The sequence below is a fragment of the Phasianus colchicus genome, chromosome 23 (genome assembly GCF_987193195.1).
Source record: "Phasianus colchicus chromosome 23, bPhaCol1.hap1.1, whole genome shotgun sequence".
Lineage (NCBI taxonomy): Eukaryota > Metazoa > Chordata > Aves > Galliformes > Phasianidae > Phasianus > Phasianus colchicus.
Window position 1 is genome coordinate 268375 of NC_143458.1, and position 21013 is coordinate 289387.

At 48.2% G+C, this 21013-nt stretch overlaps 2 protein-coding genes across 42 annotated transcripts in view; one reads left to right on the top strand and one right to left on the bottom strand.

Moving 5' to 3' along the window:
- LOC149915154 (E3 ubiquitin-protein ligase RING2-like) lies at positions 1–17373 on the top strand. 41 transcript variants are annotated; one of them, XR_016459521.1, is made up of 7 exons: positions 1–212; positions 697–771; positions 1085–1724; positions 3806–4102; positions 7050–7547; positions 7753–7796; positions 8072–11667. XR_016459521.1 is itself a non-coding variant. In XM_090123352.1 (6 exons), exons 2-5 carry the CDS (start codon positions 3841–3843, stop codon positions 7792–7794), a joined length of 303 nt encoding a protein of 100 aa, XP_089979478.1. In that variant the 5' UTR covers positions 482–1724; positions 3806–3840; the 3' UTR covers positions 7795–7796; positions 8884–11667. The 41 variants fall into 41 exon arrangements, 4 of the variants coding, with proteins under 4 accessions (XP_089979478.1, XP_089979480.1, XP_089979481.1 ...); XR_016459528.1 differs by having other exon boundaries at positions 1–178; XR_016459523.1 differs by having other exon boundaries at positions 5–212; positions 1501–1724.
- Positions 15368–21013, bottom strand: part of LOC149915155 (E3 ubiquitin-protein ligase RING2-like) — a 17374-nt gene continuing 11728 nt past the window's right edge. Inside the window, exons 6-7 of the transcript XR_016459490.1 lie at positions 15819–15936; positions 15368–15718 (exon numbers count right to left, since the gene is read on the bottom strand). The gene's annotated coding sequence lies outside the window, so the exon portion shown is untranslated. The remainder of the gene's footprint in view (positions 15719–15818; positions 15937–21013) is intronic.

Below are 21013 nucleotides of genomic sequence, written 5' to 3' on the forward strand. Positions count from 1 at the left end.
CACTCCGCGGGGAGCGGGGACGACACGTCGCTCGAGCAACGGCCGCGCCGGGGCGCTGTCGCTATGGAGACGCCGCCGCGCATGCGCTGTCGCCGCGGGGACGGCTTCCCGCGCCGCAAGGAGGGAGGGCGCGCTGTCGCCGTGGCAGCGCGGCCTGCACGCACGGCCTGAAGCCCGAGTGGGGCTCGAGGGGCAGCGGGGGGCGAAGAAGGGTGGGGGGGGAACGGAGAGCCCTCAGGGATCTCCTGGGGAGGTGGGGGAGCGACTGGGGGCGGGCAGAGCTCCGGGGATGGCGGCTGTGAGTGGGGCTGTGGGGTGGGACATCCGCAGGGAGATGCAGCCAAACAGGGGGTTGTGGGCAGAGCATGGAGGTGTGGGAAAAGGAAGACGGGCATCTGGACAACAGCGTGAGAGCCAGGCTGATAGGGAGGGAGGGAGGGAGGGAGGGAGGGAGAGGGGGGAGGGAGGGAGAGGGGGGAGGGAAATGGAAAAAGGGGAAAAAAGGGGGACAAGGGAAAAGAAGGAAAGGAAAGGAAGAAGGAGAGAGGGGAAGAGGGGCAGAAAGGAAGAAGAAAAGGGAAAAAGTCCAGAGCTTGGCCTGGGTGGTATTGCAATGTAAGAAGGGCTTCAGGTATCTTGTTAGGTGCACAAGAAGGAGTTCATGCAGCAATAAGTGATATTGTTGTGTTCATGTAGGTCAGAGTGGTAGAATTGAAGCAGATGGAGATAAGATATGGCACCAAAGTGAAATACTGCACAACATAAGACGATGTGAGCTGAAACCAGCGTGACTTCCTGGCTTCCCAAATTGCACTGGTTAAAGAAGTTGTTTGTGGGGATGGTGTATGTAATCGCTGTATGTATGCATCCTTCCTTGTAGTGTGATTGGACTGTGGAGATGTATCTCTAAGTATGAAAGGTCAAAGGTGGTGAGGATTAGGATGTGAACATCGTAATCCTCAAAGGAAAAGGGGGGATTGATGTGGGTTGCTCTGTTCAGCAGTAGGGATTAGCACATCAGTTTAAGAACCAGCGCATGAGTTTAGCAAAAGGAATCCATGAGTGATCGTTCTGAAACTTTCAGCTTTAGTGGGAGAACAGCCTCGTTCCTCCTCAATAACTTTGCATGGGGACACAAATGAATACTTCTACCTTCTGCCTCCATGACTGTGCCTGACGAGAAGCACCAGAGTCCCAGTAGAATACTTTTATCTTTTGCCTCAACACACGCGAGGACATTTTCCTCGGGTCCCACATACACTGCTAGGAAAAAGTGGCTCACTATGGCCTTATCAGCCGCTCCGCTCGGCAGCCAGTAACGTCTGAGTGTGAAAACACAATGCGCTGATGGAACTGCATGTTAAGCTCTGCAAATTGCCACAGCGCTGCGTTCCTGCCAGGGCTGCTGTCTGTGTGCAGGGATAGGATTAGGAAAGCCAAGGCACAGGTGGAGCTGAACTTGGTGTGGGATGTGAAAAATAACAAGAAGGGGTTCTACAGGTATGCAGGCAGAAGACAGGCCAAGGAGAGCGTTCCCCCTCTGATAAATGAGGACAGAGAACTGGCTTCCTCAGACATGGAAAAAGCTGAGCTGAGGTGCTCAATAAGTGTCTTGCCTCGGTCTTCATTGGTGGTCAGGCTCCTCCCCATGCCTGCCAGGACCTGAAGAGAGGAAAGTGGGACTAAAGAAGGCTTCTCTGAGAGCTGCCGCTGCACATGCAGAGGTGAGTCCTTGGTGAACACAGACATGGCTCTTGTTCTTCTCAGCGCCTCCGTCTGTCAGAAGTGAAAGAGATTGCAGAGTCCCAAGGGAAATGGTGTCCTGTTACTACACTCACTTTGTTTCTTTCCAGTCCTCACACCTTCTTCTACTGTCCTCTTCTGCAGTTCCTTCTTCACTGTCCTCTCTCCTCTTTCTTCATGTGCTCTCCTTTTACTGTTCTCTTCATAGCACGATCTGCTCTTCTTTACTGCTCTTTTCGTTTTCTGCTCTTCTGTACTCACTTCTCTTCTGCTCTTCTCATTTGCCACTTTCCTCTCTTACCGTCTCTTGTACTTCTGCCAGACTTCCTTTCTCGCTTTTCCTCTTCAGCTTCTCTCCACTTCTGCTTTTGTCTTCTCTGTATACGCTCTGTATACGCTAATACCTCTTTTGCTTTTCTCCTTGTCTGCTTGTTTTTCTTACCTACATCCTTTTTCTTCTTCTCTGCTCTTCTTTCTTTCTTGTCTGTTCTCCTTCTGCTCTTACCCTTCTCAGCGTCTCTTACCTTTATTCTCTCCGCTACTGCTCATCTCTTTTGCTGTCTTGCCTGTATCCTATTGTGCTTTTCATCTTCTGCGCTTCTTCCTTACCGGTATCCTTAATTTTATCCTCTCTTCTGTTCTTTTTCTCTTCTTCTCCGTGTCCAATGTCTGCATCACAACTCTGTCAGAATTAGTTTTGGGGTGGAAAAAGGTACCCAGGTACATAGGTTTGTACAGTAGAACCTCCTACACTTTGCCTGAAAGGTGATCCAAAGGAGCCCTCAGGAACCAAGACCACAAAGGAGCTGCTTTTGAATGGAGAATTTTCCAGAGTTCCTTCCAGTCGTTGCTCAGAGGAACTGAGGTTTTTATCCTTGTATCTCTGCAGAAAAGCAGGGTGGAGGGAACACATATGGTGAGGTGCTCAGGTGAAATTGCCCTCCTTGCACAAACAGCCTGTTTGTGTCCATGTGATGCACGGTGAAGAGAAGCCTGCTGTTCTGTGAGTAAGCCTGCCAAAAGGGAGTTCTGGCCTTTTTGGCAAGTCTCTGAGGTGAGGTCTTTAGACAGGCTGGTTGTTTTGCAGGGGAAATGCCATTTCAGCTGTTTGTTGCCACGCTTGGTTGGTGCTTGTATGAAAAACATTCATCATCTAGACAAGCAGTGCTCTAGCACCAGGGAAGGGAAAAACCTCATGTACATCCAGTCTTCTCCATGAGCCTTATGTTGCCTTTCCACAGAGTCTCTAAATGCCTGTGGAAATCATGGGGGGGTGGGGGGGGCAAGGGGATGGGGAAGAGATGAGGGGCAATTTGTGCGCATCCTGTGCCCACGGAGCAGGTATTACCTACAAAGAGCTAGGAACCCTTCACGGCATCCTGGACTTGTTTACTTTCCTTGTTTGAGCGTGATGGTTTTGTAGGTACTTTGTGCATTTTAAGTAACTGTCAACTCTGCTGAGACAACAGGCGTCCTAGAGAGAGCCTTGCTGTACCCTTTTTGTTCGGGCTGTTTTATTCCCTCCTGAGATTAAAAGGGACTGTGGTCTTGCTTAGCAAAGGGAAGTGTGTGCATGCTTCCAAAGCAAAGGCAGGTAGGTGCATGCTTGCTTAGCAAAGGCAGGTAGAGGCATGTGATGCGAAGGCAGATGGTTGCTTGTGAAGCCATGTCAGGTGGTGTGTGCGCTTCAGTGCTGGTGGGTCAGAGTTGAAGATGCACGAGCTGTGTGACAGCTCTGAGAGTGGGATGGCCAAGGAAGAAGCCTATGGTCCTAGCCCCCTGGGGAGAGAGTGAGATCACTAAAGGGAGGGAGGATTCTTAGACTCTGAGGGGTCTAGAAAGGGAGCTGAAAGGTTTGGGGCTCCCTTGCTGTGCTCTGCGCAGGCTGTGGCAGTGCTGGGGTTTATTTTGGAGTCAGTCTGAAAACAAAATGAGACAAGGGGGTTTTCTGTGCAGTTTGAAGCCTGTTTGAAACCTGCTTTGAACTCTGCTGCCAGGGCTGCAGCCCAGGGTAGGCACCCTGTCCCCACAACTGCTGACCACGTTCTTTCCTTCTCTGCAGTGACCACGTCCAGCCCTACGAAGACACTTTACATCATGTCGGACACCAAAGTGTCTGCGCTGACCACGTCTGTGATGGGTGAGGCTACCTCAGTCCCTCTCAAACTGCCAGGCATCCAACCTTCCTCCTCCGCCAGCTCTCCTCCTAGCCCTGTCACCTTTGCCACCTCCCCATGTTGTGTCGTGTCATGGAGATCTGTGGTGCTGGGGCAGGCCTGAACTCCCCTCCCTGACAGCAGACGCGTTTCTGAAATCTCTGCTCATTTCCTCATCCTGCTGGCTCATTCTGTATTTACAGGTTTGTGTCCTTTACTTTTCTTGGGTAATTTAGGACTGGTTTAAAGCAGCTGTATTTGCTATTGCCTTTGTCTGCAGTTACCCTTGTGGGTGATGGTGATGGGATATACCCTTTTGGGTTAGGTTTTTATGGAAGGGGAAATGGTGGAATCACCATCCCCAGAGGTGTTCAAGGAGTGTTTAGGTGTTGTACCGAGGGATGTGATTTAGTGGGAAATGTTGGACTAGATGATCTTAGATGTTGTTTCCAACCGTGGTGATCCTATGATCCTAAGGTTTACACTTGTGGATTGTGATGAAGTGTTAGTGTTTAGTGCTAGAGCTAAGTGCTGAGGGTAACCCTTTGGGGTTAGGGTTTCATGTTACTGTTTTCTGTTAGGTTTAAAGGTTAAGGCTTAACACTTGATGTTAGTGATGGTGGGGGTGTGCCCACCTGGTTGGGGGTTTATGGCTTGTCCTTTTTGTTAGGGACAACAGCAGCACTTTTGAGATGGGAATGAGGGTTAAGCGTTAGCATTTTGGATTAGGGCTGAGGAGTATCTTTTGGGGTGAGTGTTAAGGATTAGCCTTTTAGGTTAAGGTAAAGGGTTAAGGGTTGTCCTGTGGAGTTAATGCTAAGGGATGCTGTAGTGTAAATGCTGAGACATGGCTTGAAACCTGATTTTTCACCTGGTAGAAAGGCAGGGCCAACCCAGAGCATGCAATGTTCCAGAATGACAGAAGGGGTGGAGCCAGGATCCACCCCTTCCCAGCCCTCATTGAAGGGTTGGCAGTGTAGGCAAAGGAGATCCCTGCCTACCTGAATCCTTCTGAAGATAAGCAGCTTCTTGCCTGTGCCCACGGCTGTTGCCTTTGAGCAAATTCTCCCTTGCTGCAGCCTTGGACCTTGCTCCTCTGCTGTCATGGCATGAGGCCTGGCCTCATGGGGTGCAACCCTGCTGACTGATAGATGTGTTGGTTTGGTTGGGGGTGGATGCCGTAGCTAATGGCAAAACCATTTCCTTAGTGCAACTAAGGAGGTAAGTGAGAAAACAAGAGAGTCTTGAGAGGAAAGAGTGACTGATGGCAGCGCTGTACTGGAAGCAATAGAGAGGCTGACAGTGGCTGTCGGTGGCAGTAGAGCGATCCGAGTCTGTGTCTAAATGGTTCTTAGAGCTGTGTCTGTTCCTTGGAGAGGCCAAACAGTGTGGAGGTACTTGTACTCACAGTTGTTTGACTTAGGAATGAAGTGTTTCTCAGCTCATGCACCTGACAGCGTTGTGTTTGCTTGTGCAGCTTTGCTTTGTGCATTGTAGAGCTGTCAGACAGATGTGGATTCATTTGCCACTCACTCAGCAGGAATGAGACTAGTAATACTTTCTGTAAATGCATTTCAGTTGAAAAAATGAGTTTGTTTTGGCTGTAGAAATGGTGTATTGGAGGGATTTTGGTGGATGTGGGCTAATAGGACAAGGATTCTATTGGCAACTGCTTTCTGTGACATGGAAAGGCTGTACTTTATTTTAGGGATGGAGCATGAGATTCTATTGACTCTTATTGAGAAAGGGGGAAATGGAAAGCCTCTGTGGGTAAGAATGTTTTGTGAGCTGTAGTTTGGGTACTTTCATCTAAATAGGACTGTGTGAAAGGGTGTGTGTGATGGAGGAGAGAGAAAAGTGCCTCGTGTTGACTGTAAGGAAGGCATAATGTTAGAGCAGTGGAAAGGCAAATTTAAGAAACTGTGCTTGAAAACTTGAAGTTAGTGGCTGGCTGTGCTAAAATCTTCTTCCAAAGAGTTGCTCTTCAAGTATTTCCTGCTTTCTCTCTGCGAGAAACTGACGCCAGTGGCCTTCCACTGCAGCATGGCCGTGCGGAAAGGCTGGGGAAGAAGACAGAGCTGGAGAAAGCACCAAAGAGAGGTACAGATACATAACAGGCATCTGGACTTGATGCACTGTCTTTCTGCCCAGGCTTTCTGTTTGTTCATTGCTGGGACAGTTCTCTGCAGTTTGCATCCCAGCTTTCTCCCAAGTCCTGGCTGCACAAAAATGCAAGCATTCAGAGGAAAAGGAAAAAGCAGAGGAGTGGGCTTCTGAGAAAAGAGTTGAGGGGGAGCGTGAGGAGCTTGAGGCAGAGTTTCAGAAAAGTGGTGATTTCACTTAGGATTGCTCTGAGATTTCCTTGCCCTGGGTTATGATTGAGTGTAGCTATTGGTTTCTTGGTTCCTGTGTATGCATTGTTGGTAGACAGATTAGTGTGTGGAAAACACAGCTGAGAATCCGGGACATGGTAATGTACCAAATGGACTGAACTACTGGAAGGATTGTGGGAATGAGAAGAGAACCTGGATTTCTCTTGCACAACAAGCCTGTATCAGCTGTGTCTCCTTTCACTGAGCTGAACGCACGGTGTGTGTGAAGCCTTCTGATGGGAAACCCACGGTCCCACAAAGTGGGTGTGGAAACGAAATGGAGCTGAGGTGCATCTGTGTGCTGAGTCATACTGCTGAGGACAGAGAGGAGCCCCAGCTGAAAAAGCAGCTTTGGTAAGAATAGTGGTGAAAGTAGGAGTGGGTATGGAAGGTTTAGACTGCTCTTGGAGGAAAGGTGAAAGTTTCAAATGTTCTGCAGATTCAGTATGCCTTGGTGTGCCACATCTGCCTGCCCTGTCAGCACTATGTCAGGCTTTTTTTCCTTTCCTTTTTAAGGTAGGAAAAACAGTTTCTGGCTAGGAGAAGAAGAAATGCAAGTCTTCCCTGCATTGCTCCTTGGGCAGTGGGTGCTGATGAGCAGTCCTTGTATGAGAATAACGTATTGTCATTTGATCTCTTTCCATTCCTTCAGCAACTGGGGTGTTGATGCAGCTGCACGTATCTCCTGTTTTGTCCTTCTGCTTTGTGTAAAAGAATAGTATAGTATGCAATCTCTGTGTGAAATTTTCTTAAAGTATTTTACTTTATTTGCCCCTAGGAAGCAATGGCTTGGAAATGATGGCAGTGTCACCCAGCAGCCCACACAGTGACCTGATGTCTCATTGCTTGTGTCTGTTAAAAACCACCACGATGAGAAAAGAACGTTTGCATGGATTCTGTGCTGACTGTGTCAGTACAGCCCTTAGGAGTGGTGTGGACATGGCATGGCAGGGAGAAGGGAATTCCCTTCTGATGGGAAAGTGCCCGAGGAGTGTTGACATCCCGTGTGTTGGTGCCCCATGCCCACCCCATGCCCCACACACTTCTGAATGAGCAGCACAGCTTTTGTGTCATTCAGCCACCTGTGGCAGAGCAGATCAGGCTTTCTGCAGGCGTCAGCAATCATCCCATCGCTTTCTGCCTTATAAGGAGTTGAAAACCTTTTCATTTTGGAATCCTACTTCCAAGCTTAACCACCTCCAGTGAAGCAGATGTCATTTTTCTTGTATCCTTCAATTCTGAGTCCATATTCTCCCAAAAGCAAAAGAGTTTGGAGGTAACCACCAATAGTTAAGTGAGCGATTTCAGTATGTATTTCTGATCGTGACAATTACTTCAGTTTAGAGGTCACAGTTAATGTACTGTGCCTGTTTTAATTCTGACCAAGGTTGTAGTTGTAGCTGACTTCCCAAGGCTGCAATACGTGGTGGTGACACAGCCGTGGGCTTCTGCATTTGCATTAATCCCACATTTCCTTGCAGGTCAGCTTGTGCTGGAAGTGGACGGTATCAGAGTGTGAGTGAAGGTCAGTGCAGGAGCAGCTGTTGATGGGAGTCCAGGCTAATGAACTCTGGAGCATCTCCCAGTATGGTACCGGAGGAGGCAGGAATGATGTTAAGGAGCTCCTCAGCAGGAAGGTGGCTCATCCAAATGCTTGCTGACAGTTTGAAAGCCCAGACCCTTCCAGCCTCCACCTCAGAGGCAACATCTCCTTTGTCCGATCATGCAGCACCTGAGCAAGAAGGTGACCTGAGCTGGCTACACAAGAGTCATCTTAACTTCTTTGTTATTTTACTTCAGATAACTCCATTGGGTGACCCTGCTGTTGGTTTCTTAAAATTTGGATTACGTCTGATGGAGGCCCAGAAGTGATGTGGGCACTCACAGAGGTCACAACTGTTGCTGGGGTGGGAGCGTTTGTCCCACAGCTGGTGAGCAGAGCTGGTGCTGCACGCAGAGACTGGGCTCTGGGCCTTCCTTGAGAGAGATCGCCCTGTGAGAACCCGTCAGAAGCACTGCTGCAGCACGTGCATGAGCTGGGCACAGCTCAGGCTGAGCAGGCCGAGTGGGTGAACTGGGTTTGGTGCTGAGTGGTTGCTGGGAGGTGTCTCAGAAGAAAAGCTGGGCTGGGGTGGGCCCGCTATGTCAGCCCTTGTCCCAGCTGGTGGTGAGAGCAGGGTGGAGGCTGATGGGTGCTGCCCACTGTCACTGCTGCTCTTACCATGTGGCACAGCAGTGCTCTGGTGTGTGAGCTGGGAGGGAGGAGGACAGCCACTGTGCCTGGCTAAGGCAGAGCTGAGGTCTGTTGAACACGTGGATCGTACCAGTGCAGCTATTGCGGCTGCAGTAGGGGTGGAAGACAAAGGGAGTTTTCTTCATGACAGCAACACCAGCCACTTGCTTCAAGGTGTATAAATGTTGAGGAGATGGAGAACACTTGCTGTCAGAAATCATGGCAGCTGTACAGAATCTAGTTGTATTTTGGGGATGGTTCTTGTAACCAGTTGATTTTAAGACACTGTCCTACTCAAGAGTACTTTAGAGTGCATGATAGAAGAAAGCTGGGAAAATGCTTCTCCTTACTATTTTTCACTTGCAGATTCTTTCTTTAGGGATTCTTTCCAAAAGGAGATTTTGGGGATTGAGGCAGTTGAAGAAAGAGTGAAGCCAGGGGGCAGTCCCTGTGGAGAGGACCCCAGGAACTGAGCTTCCCCACCACTGTCTCAATGAGAAGACAGACGCAGTTCCCATTCCTGCTCTGCATATGGAAAAGTATGGCTGGATTTATTTGTTTGGGTTTTCTTCCTTTCTCTCATTTTGAAGGGGAAAAGCTGGAGCAGGGGGAACACTACTGGTCCTTTGTTACCTCCATAACCGGTTGGATTCTGCATGTGCTGCAACAGGACAGCATTGCCAGGCTCCTTAACCTGCTGGGGCAGGGTGGGAGCAAAGAGCGTGAACTGCCCTCCTGCCAGCTGCACCTAGTTATGGTTTGCCAGGTCCCTGCTGCCCTGAATTTCACCTGAAAGGTTTGTTCTAGCTGCTTGCAGTAGTAAAATTTAGGGAAGAAATGGAAGTCAAGAGCTAAGGCTCTGCACAATAACTTTGCGTGGATTGAACTGTGGCACCTGAAGACTGTTTCCTGAATAATGCTGGCATTTTGCAGGTGTGTTGGTTTAACCCACTGAACTGATGTCTGTGAGCGCCAGTCTTCTCCACCTGAACAGTAAGAAAGCTGGGATATGCCCAGAAATTGCAGCAGTTGCTGTGAATACTCTCCCAAATGTTTGTTTCCTTTAGTGGTAGCTAATGACTCAGCACTGTGATATCCTGTCTCTGGCACGATCTGGAACGCTGCATCTCTTTGCAGATGTTGGGTGCCCATTTCCATGGACCCTCCTTTCTTTCTCTCCTCAGAAGCAGCACAGTGCGGTTCCCTGCGTTAGGGAGCAGCAGCCAGCAAGCTGCCAGAATGCCAGCTGGGCCTTGCAGCGCGCAAAGGGACGTGTTGGGGATGGACCATCCTTAGCACCACGCAAAAGTGAGTCTCTTCAGTCCTCTGTCATGAAGTATGGAAGAATGCATTTTAAGTATTACTTCTGAGCGGGTGCAGGACTGTAGGGATGTCAGGTAACCATGGTGGAAGCACTGGGGAGGCCGACAGCGGCAGCTGATGGCAGCAGTGTGACAGAAGGCCGTGTATAAGTGGTGGTGCTCAGAGCTGAGTGCATTCCTGAGAAAGGCACTCTTGACTTTATGGCGTTTTCTTTCACCTAGTGATATGTAGAAAGTTAGTGAAGAAAGGAACAACAAGAACAAAAATACCCTACTGCAAGGGCAACTGCATTTGGATATTTACAGCATGCTAGAGCGTTATGTGAGAACCAAGAACTCCATGACCTGTAGGATGCAATGTCTTCTGAGAGATTATTGGAGGACTTTGTGGACGGAGACGTGTTTAGCTCACTCTGCATCATCTACACTGCCTAAGGAAGTTACACTGCAGTAAGAAAACCATGCTCTCTGAAAGCACAGTTTCCCATTGAGAAGAATTATTTGGCTGACCACCTTGGGGTCAAACTATAAAGCGGATTACAGGGCAAGTACAAGGGGCGAGACAAAAACGCCTAAGGCATGGTTTATTACTTCTCAAAGTAGAAATTAAGAAAGGGTTAGCTGAACTTCTCCCTAGAAATGCCTGTTAGTTTTGCTGGAATCCTTAGTGACTAATTCAGACAGACATCTGTGCTGCAAATGTCTGTAACTGTATGGATAAAGTTTATGATCTGCACGTCCTGTAAAGCTATAGCTACATTGTCTTTGATTTTTACTTAACAGATTGCAATGTCTTGCCTATGCTATATGAATTGCAAAGCTTGCCTGCAAGCTGGATCATCCAGCAGCTTTCACACTCTCCCTTTGTGGAAATGTAATCAACTCATTCAATGGTGGGATCATGAATGAGTCCAACGAGAAGGCAGCATCAACAGTGAAAGTTTGACTATAAACTGAAATAATGAATTACCATGGTTGAAGCTGAACCAGTAGTCCAGTAATAGTTCTATGAAGTCTCAACACCTACCAGATACTTTCTAATGAATTTAAAAGATTCTTAATGATAACTTCATAGTGCATGAGTTGGTTCCTTTACACAGGTTGGTTCTTCCTTAACTTATTCCATACAGGTTTTAGTATCACTCGAGGGATTTTTTTGATAGAAAAGGACTTCTTGAAGGTTATCACTTGTACATTATGCTTTTACATAACGTACAGTGTGGATTTGTTCCTAAGAAAATTGCATGAACAAAACGAGGAACAAATAAACTTTCATTTATTTCTTTCAAATTTTTTTTTTAATATGTATTTGCTGACCAACTTCCACACGGAGCTTTTGATCTCCTTGTTACAGCATGTAGATCATGGGATTAGTCAAGGGAAGACAACCGTATGGAAAAGAAAGGTTTCCCAATGGAAACCTTTTCCATTGGGACAGCCTCAGAGGGTAGGACATATATGTAGACAGCTGGGCCAAGCATGACAAAAACAACGATGATGTGGGAAATGCAGGTGGAGGTTATTTTGTTCTTTGTTTTGGTGTGTCTGGAGCTTCAGCAAGAGGATTATGTAGGAGATGAGGAGAAGTGCAAAGCACATGACAATGACAACTCCATTGTTGAGGAACATCAGAAGTTCCGCCGTGTAAGGTTAGCACAGGCCAAGTTCGCCAACTGACGCACATCACAGACAAAGTCGTCCAGGACGTTGGGGCCACAGAAGGGGAGCTTGATGGTGAGAGCAAATAGAATGATGCCATGAATGAAGCCACCGCCCCACGAAGCTCCAGCCAGGGCACAGCATACAGTCCTGTTCACAAGCATGGTGTAGTGGAGAGGCTTGCAAATAGCAACGTAACGGTCACAGGCTATGGCCAACAGCAGGAAAGCTGCTGCTGCTCCCAGGAAGTGAAGAAACAAAGGCTGGGTCAATCAGGCCTTGTAGGAGTTGATCTTAGGATTTGAGAAAAAGTCAGCCAGCATTTTGGGTGGGGTCACAGAACAGTAGCAGATATCCAAGAATGCCAGATTAGCCAGGAAAAAATGCATGGGTGATCCCAGCTGGGAATCCCCCTGAATTGTGAGAATGATAAGGATGTTGCTTGGGAGAATTATGATGTAGAACAGGAGGAAGAAGAAGGGAATTGACTGGACTTTGTGGGATTGAGACAATCCTAGCAGAATAAACTCTCTAACTACAGTTTTCATGCTCCATTTTGACTCTTGCAAGCCCTGAAAAAGACAGCAATAAACACACAATGCCAATATGTTGCAATATTTAGCAACTTAGGCTACTCTTAGGCTACTGAAAATGCACATCCTGTGACCGTTACCTGGTTTTATGGAGGACCACATCCCTGTATGTAAAGGAATATCAGATTTATTGGGCCATACCACACGGCAGGCCACCATTAACCATTCTATTATTGAATGGTTTTCATCATTATATTGATTACCTGCATATAATCTCTGTCTAAGAGCAGGATGGACGGTCATTGTGGCCAATTTGGCTATTTCCAGGCCATTCACCAGAACACTTTCTGCCCCAGAATCCCATAGTCTTAATAACCAAGCCGGCACACTTTCTCTAGGTTTCTGCCTGAATCGTTGGACTAAGTCCATCAGTTCTGTTGCCGTGTACGGTTGGGCTGTTACGTGCAAGTGGGTTTGAGTGGGGGGCCACTGATCAGGCGGCACCCCTGCTGGTCTGTCCTGTACCTTTTTTGTTTTTTGAGATATACCAGGACGGACTTCTAGTGCGTCCGTCAAAATTGGGGATTCAAGATCCGATTTAGATGGTTTATTTTCCTGATCAACACAGTCCGTTGATTCAGGAGCCTGGTCATTGTTTATTGAAATACTACGAACTTGACCTATTGGAAGACATAGAATTGTTCTTTTTTTCCTGTTAATAGGCCAAGTTCCTGTTCTAACTTTTCAATACGATCTTTTAAAAGTTCATTTTCATTCACTGAAGTATTATTCCTTATTTCGGCATTGTTTAAAGCATTTAATAGTGGCCATACCACTGTAGAAGCAGCTAATTGTCTTTCTCTAGTGACTAATATATCTTTGCCTAGTCCCTGAAAGTAATCCGCTAGGCGATATGGGGAAACGTTTCCCACAACACGTAGGGGACCCATTTTTCAATGATAGTTGCCAATTCATAATAAGGGGATCCCGCAAATCCTGGGATCTGCCCTGGAATTGTTTTATCTAGGGGGGTAGTGTTCTCCCCCTTGAACCATTTACAGAAATTCCAAAGAAAGGACATAGTGTAAGTTTCAGTATATTCAGCTTGCCTGCCTGGCTCGCCAAGTGTATAATTAATGAAAATTATATAAAGGAATATTATATAATTTAATAATATTAAGATGTTATAGTAATGAAATAAGCAAGAGAGTTAGGCACAGCGAGACAAAGAGAATAAATAGAAGGCTCACCCGTGTCATGGGCTCACTCAGGAAAGACCAGTGGAGTGGATCTTCCGAAGAGAGAGAGAGAGATCCTTCCCCCCTGGTAGTCAGCTCTTGAATGGGTCTAGGAGAGGTGCAGCCAGGCTCCACCCCTTCCTGCAGCACAGGTGAATTGCTTTCACCTGTGCTCCCAGGGCTGCCTCATTGCTCGCCTCAGGTGACTAATCAGAGGTTCAGGCCGTGACTCAGCAGTTCCCATACACTGAAGTAATCTACCTGGACTTGTGCAAGGCTTTGATATGGTCTCACTCCACATCCTTATCTCTAATTTGGAGATACGTGGATTTGAAAAGTGGATTAGTAGCTGGCTGTATGATTGCAGCCTGAGGGTTGTGGTCAGCAGCTCTGTGTCCAGGTGGAGGCTAACAATAAGTGGTTATATTAAGGAATCCCTCAGGGTTCCATCTTGGGACTGCTGTTTTTAATATCTTTGTTGGTGATCAAATAAATTCTTCACTGTGGGGGCTGTCAGGCACAGGAAGAGGTCCCCCAGAAAGGTTTTGGATTGCCCCATCCTATGAGGCATTCAGGGCCAGGGTGGATGTGGCTCTGGGCAACCTGATCTACTGCATGACAACCCTTCCCATGGCAGAGAGGTTGGAACTGTATGATCTTTAATATCGCTCCAACCTAAACCAGTCTATGATTCTCTGAATCTAACTCGGTTCAGTTGGTCAATCTGGGACCCAAATAAATATCTGTATAAACATGCCAAGGCACCCTAACACAAGTTCACGTGGCTGGCACAGGATGGATCCCCTTCCACCCCAGTGCAAGGAGAAAGGATGAGGAAAAGCAGACAGGTTCTCAACGCCTTTTTTACATCTGTCTTTAATAGTCAGGCCCGTTATTCTCAGGGTACTCAGCCCCCTGAACTGGAAGACAGGGTGGGGAGCAGAATAAACCCTCCACAATTCAGAATAAAACAGCACGTGACCTGCTGCTCCACCCGGGCTGTCACACATCCGTGGGATTGGACTGGATCCACCTGAGGGTACTGAGGCAGTTGGTGGACGTGGCATCCTAGCAGCCCTAATCAATCAGGGAGTTCCCAGGTGACTGAATACTTGCTAATGTGGTGCCCATCTACGAGAAGGATCATCCTGATGTCCTCCTATGACTACATACCCACCTGGTGGATGAGATGCTGTGGGTGGAAGCTGCCTGGACTGGAGCAAAGCCTCTGACACCGCCTCCTGTAGCATTCTCCTGGAGAAGCTGGCAGTCCATGGCTGGGATGGGTACACTCTTTGCTGAGTAAAAAACTGCTAGGAGGGCCAGGCCCAGAGAGATCCAGATGGAGTCCAGTTCTGAGAGGCGTTCCTCAGGGGTCGGCGCTGCAGCCTGTCCTGTTCAGTGTACTCACTGACGAGTCGGATGAGGGAATTGGGTGCACCCTCAGTAAGTTTGCAGATGACACCAAGTTAGGAGGAAGCGTCCCACAGACGGACTGAGATAGGCTGAATCACTGGGCTGACTGCAACTGCATGAGCTTTAAGAACGTCAAGAGCTGAGTGCTGCTTTTCGGCTACAGAAACCCCGGGCACCGTCACTACAGGCTTGGGGCAGAGCGGCTGTAAGGCTGCACGGACGAAAAGGGTCTGGGGTGCTGGTGACAGCCGGCAGTGCCCTCCAGTGGCCAAGGAGCCCAATGGCAGCCTGAAATGGGGCAGTCAGGAGCGGGGATGCGATCGTCGCTGTGATTTGCCAGTGGCCCCAGGGGATCTAAATTGCTAGCGGTTGTCCTTGTCCCATCAACTGCAGCCCAGCCCAGCCCAGCCGCTCCCTACAAGAAGACATGGCGGCCCTGGAGTGTATCCACAGAGGGGCACCAAAGCTGGGAGGGGTCTGGAGCGCAAGACTTAACGGGGAGTGGGAGAGGGAGCTGGGATGGTTCCGTGTGGAGAAGAGGAGGCTCAGGGCAGACCTTATCGCTCCGTCCAGCTACCTGGAGGGAGGTTACAGCGAGATGGGACCTCTTCTCCCAGGTAAATAGCAATAGGACTACGGGGAATGGCCTCACATTGCACCATGGGAGGTTCAGATTGGATATTAAGAAAAGTTTCTCCCAGAAGGGGTGGCGAGGCATTGGCACAGGCTGCCCAGGGAAGCGGTGGAGTCTCTGGAGGTGCGTAAGGAAAGGGTAGCTGTGGTACTTCAGGACAGGGTTTGTTGGGCAGTGTTGGTGGCAGGTGGATGGTTAGACTGGATGAGCTTTCCAACCTTAATGATTCCGTGATTCTCCTCTCAGTACCTTACGTTCGCAGAAGTAGCACTAAATATACTGTGGATCTTTCTAAAGTGCAGAAGGTTACAGTGAGCTGTGTCTGTTCCATAATGTTCTTCCATTGGCTCTGGAGCATCGTTCTCCAATTGATGTGGATCCAGGGTGGATCCAGGGTGTCCCTTAAGGAGACCTGCATAGGCAGGAAGAGCAGTTGCTTAATCTGACACTGCATGGACAACGTGACTGCCCATCTCCCCAGCCCTGTCTGCTTAATGCCACCTGGCACTTGCCTTGCTTTTCCTTACATCAGACTTCTCTTCTAAAGTCTGCACTGAATGTTTCAGATCCTTTGTAGCAGCTGCCAACTGCTCTCCTCAGAGGACACGGGTGCAGAAGGGTTTCTCTTACCTTTAAACAAAGAACAGTAAGCGTAACAAAGCGTAACACAGGTTACCAAGAAATAGAACGTACTCCTCAGCTGTATGCCTCCACTGACGTTCTCCTTCCCAAAAGATAACTGTACAAGAAATATGTCACGTACATAGATAGGAAATGATAAATATTAATATGAAAGGCATATTAATTAAACAGTTAGCTGGCTAAGGACACAGTGAGACAAACTGCTAAGGAGGGACAAACATTAGCTCCCTGAAACTCAAAGAACTGCACTCATTAAAAGGGCTATAAATGATCAGAGATTAAGGGGAGAGGAAATTGGGATAACAATAGAAACTGCAAAGGTTGAGACAGGCAGCTGGAAAGGTGGCTTCCAACGTGGTCAGCCTAATCAGGGCAGGTGGAAATACCTGTAAAATGAGGGCAGTTACATGCACAGAATGAGAGAGAGTTGTCAGTGCAAGAACAGCGGAAGATTGGTATTTCTTTCCATACAGTGAATATCCATCCTGAAAGGTCACGTTTTCTCATGATAGAAATTCCACTTATTGTGTGCGTGTTTCACTGACAGGATTGAACCAGGGCAGCTCATGAGGAGGTGCTGAGTGTTTGAAAAACACTGAAGATGACTTCAGGTTTTCAAGCAGAGCTCCACCGTGTGACCACAAGCAGCCGGTGCCATCTCGAGAGGCCCTGGTGTTCCTGAGGTACCTGCCTGGGACTAACAGTTGTCAGAGAGAACCTGCAGGAGACCAGAACCCTTTGGGACTACAGATGGAGCCTGGAAGGAGAGCCCCAAGGGATCTGATTGCTAGCAGTTGTCTTTGTCCCTGTACTGCAGCCCAGCCCGGCACACTAAATCCTCCCCCCCACAATAAGACAGTGGATCGTTGGGGATGATCCACAGTTGAAGTGGCCACTGGAATCCAAGAAACTCTTCCTGATTCTTAGTAGATATCCAGATATCCACGAAACGTCCTGGATTATCTGTGGCAAACTCAGACTGAAAGAGTCGAGTGCAGGTCACGCCAAGTAACTGTGGTAGAATCCATTATTTGGGGAGAACATCTCCTTCCAGCTAGGGAAGTTAAGTGGAACAGTGTGAAAAGATCCATCCAGATAATCCAGGACGTTTCCACATCAATTGGAGAACGATGCTCCAGAGCCAATGGAAGAACATTATGGAACAGACACAGCTCACTGTAACCTTCTGCACTTTAGAAAGATCCACAGTATATTTAGTGCTACTTCTGCGAACGTAAGGTACTGAGAGGAGAATCACGGAATCATTAAGGTTGGAAAGCTCATCCAGTCTAACCATCCACCTGCCACCAACACTGCCCAACAAACCCTGTCCTGAAGTACCACAGCTACCCTTTCCTTACGCACCTCCAGAGACTCCACCGCTTCCCTGGGCAGCCTGTGCCAATGCCTCGCCACCCCTTCTGGGAGAAACTTTTCTTAATATCCAATCTGAACCTCCCATGGTGCAATGTGAGGCCATTCCCCGTAGTCCTATTGCTATTTACCTGGGAGAAGAGGTCCCATCTCGCTGTAACCTCCCTCCAGGTAGCTGGACGGAGCGATAAGGTCTGCCCTGAGCCTCCTCTTCTCCACACGGAACCATCCCAGCTCCCTCTCCCACTCCCCGTTAAGTCTTGCGCTCCAGACCCCTCCCAGCTTTGGTGCCCCTCTGTGGATACACTCCAGGGCCGCCATGTCTTCTTGTAGGGAGCGGCTGGGCTGGGCTGGGCTGCAGTTGATGGGACAAGGACAACCGCTAGCAATTTAGATCCCCTGGGGCCACTGGCAAATCACAGCGACGATCGCATCCCCGCTCCTGACTGCCCCATTTCAGGCTGCCATTGGGCTCCTTGGCCACTGGAGGGCACTGCCGGCTGTCACCAGCACCCCAGACCCTTTTCGTCCGTGCAGCCTTACAGCCGCTCTGCCCCAAGCCTGTAGTGACGGTGCCCGGGGTTTCTGTAGCCGAAAAGCAGCACTCAGCTCTTGACGTTCTTAAAGCTCATGCAGTTGCAGTCAGCCCAGTGATTCAGCCTATCTCAGTCCGTCTGTGGGACGCTTCCTCCTAACTTGGTGTCATCTGCAAACTTACTGAGGGTGCACCCAATTCCCTCATCCGACTCGTCAGTGAGTACACTGAACAGGACAGGCTGCAGCGCCGACCCCTGAGGAACGCCTCTCAGAACTGGACTCCATCTGGATCTCTCTGGGCCTGGCCCTCCTAGCAGTTTTTTACTCAGCAAAGAGTGTACCCATCCCAGCCATGGACTGCCAGCTTCTCCAGGAGAATGCTACAGGAGGCGGTGTCAGAGGCTTTGCTCCAGTCCAGGCAGCTTCCACCCACAGCATCTCATCCACCAGGTGGGTATGTAGTCATAGGAGGACATCAGGATGATCCTTCTCGTAGATGGGCACCACATTAGCAAGTATTCAGTCACCTGGGAACTCCCTGATTGATTAGGGCTGCTAGGATGCCACGTCCACCAACTGCCTCAGTACCCTCAGGTGGATCCAGTCCAATCCCACGGATGTGTGACAGCCCGGGTGGAGCAGCAGGTCACGTGCTGTTTTATTCTGAATTGTGGAGGGTTTATTCTGCTCCCCACCCTGTCTTCCAGTTCAGGGGGCTGAGTACCCTGAGAATAACGGGCCTGACTATTAAAGACAGATGTAAAAAAGGCGTTGAGAACCTGTCTGCTTTTCCTCATCCTTTCTCCTTGCACTGGGGTGGAAGGGGATCCATCCTGTGCCAGCCACGTGAACTTGTGTTAGGGTGCCTTGGCATGTTTATACAGATATTTATTTGGGTCCCAGATTGACCAACTGAACCGAGTTAGATTCAGAGAATCATAGACTGGTTTAGGTTGGAGCGATATTAAAGATCATACAGTTCCAACCTCTCTGCCATGGGAAGGGTTGTCATGCAGTAGATCAGGTTGCCCAGAGCCACATCCACCCTGGCCCTGAATGCCTCATAGGATGGGGCAATCCAAAACCTTTCTGGGGGACCTCTTCCTGTGCCTGACAGCCCCCACAGTGAAGAATTTATTTGATCACCAACAAAGATATTAAAAACAGCAGTCCCAAGATGGAACCCTGAGGGATTCCTTAATATAACCACTTATTGTTAGCCTCCACCTGGACACAGAGCTGCTGACCACAACCCTCAGGCTGCAATCATACAGCCAGCTACTAATCCACTTTTCAAATCCACGTATCTCCAAATTAGAGATAAGGATGTGGAGTGAGACCATATCAAAGCCTTGCACAAGTCCAGGTAGATTACTTCAGTGTATGGGAACTGCTGAGTCACGGCCTGAACCTCTGATTAGTCACCTGAGGCGAGCAATGAGGCAGCCCTGGGAGCACAGGTGAAAGCAATTCACCTGTGCTGCAGGAAGGGGTGGAGCCTGGCTGCACCTCTCCTAGACCCATTCAAGAGCTGACTACCAGGGGGGAAGGATCTCTCTCTCTCTCTTCGGAAGATCCACTCCACTGGTCTTTCCTGAGTGAGCCCATGACACGGGTGAGCCTTCTATTTATTCTCTTTGTCTCGCTGTGCCTAACTCTCTTGCTTATTTCATTACTATAACATCTTAATATTATTAAATTATATAATATTCCTTTATATAATTTTCATTAATTATACACTTGGCGAGCCAGGCAGGCAAGCTGAATATACTGAAACTTACACTATGTCCTTTCTTTGGAATTTCTGTAAATGGTTCAAGGGGGAGAACACTACCCCCCTAGATAAAACAATTCCAGGGCAGATCCCAGGATTTGCGGGATCCCCTTATTATGAATTGGCAACTATCATTGAAAAATGGGTCCCCTACGTGTTGTGGGAAACGTTTCCCCATATCGCCTAGCGGATTACTTTCAGGGACTAGGCAAAGATATATTAGTCACTAGAGAAAGACAATTAGCTGCTTCTACAGTGGTATGGCCACTATTAAATGCTTTAAACAATGCCGAAATAAGGAATAATACTTCAGTGAATGAAAATGAACTTTTAAAAGATCGTATTGAAAAGTTAGAACAGGAACTTGGCCTATTAACAGGAAAAAAAGAACAATTCTATGTCTTCCAATAGGTCAAGTTCGTAGTATTTCAATAAACAATGACCAGGCTCCTGAATCAACGGACTGTGTTGATCAGGAAAATAAACCATCTAAATCGGATCTTGAATCCCCAATTTTGACGGACGCACTAGAAGTCCGTCCTGGTATATCTCAAAAAACAAAAAAGGTACAGGACAGACCAGCAGGGGTGCCGCCTGATCAGTGGCCCCCCACTCAAACCCACTTGCACGTAACAGCCCAACCGTACACGGCAACAGAACTGATGGACTTAGTCCAACGATTCAGGCAGAAACCTAGAGAAAGTGTGCCGGCTTGGTTATTAAGACTATGGGATTCTGGGGCAGAAAGTGTTCTGGTGAATGGCCTGGAAATAGCCAAATTGGCCACAATGACCGTCCATCCTGCTCTTAGACAGAGATTATATGCAGGTAATCAATATAATGATGAAAACCATTCAATAATAGAATGGTTAATGGTGGCCTGCCGTGTGGTATGGCCCAATAAATCTGATATTCCTTTACATACAGGGATGTGGTCCTCCATAAAACCAGGTAACGGTCACAGGATGTGCATTTTCAGTAGCCTAAGAGTAGCCTAAGTTGCTAAATATTGCAACATATTGGCATTGTGTGTTTATTGCTGTCTTTTTCAGGGCTTGCAAGAGTCAAAATGGAGCATGAAAACTGTAGTTAGAGAGTTTATTCTGCTAGGATTGTCTCAATCCCACAAAGTCCAGTCAATTCCCTTCTTCTTCCTCCTGTTCTACATCATAATTCTCCCAAGCAACATCCTTATCATTCTCACAATTCAGGGGGATTCCCAGCTGGGATCACCCATGCATTTTTTCCTGGCTAATCTGGCATTCTTGGATATCTGCTACTGTTCTGTGACCCCACCCAAAATGCTGGCTGACTTTTTCTCAAATCCTAAGATCAACTCCTACAAGGCCTGATTGACCCAGCCTTTGTTTCTTCACTTCC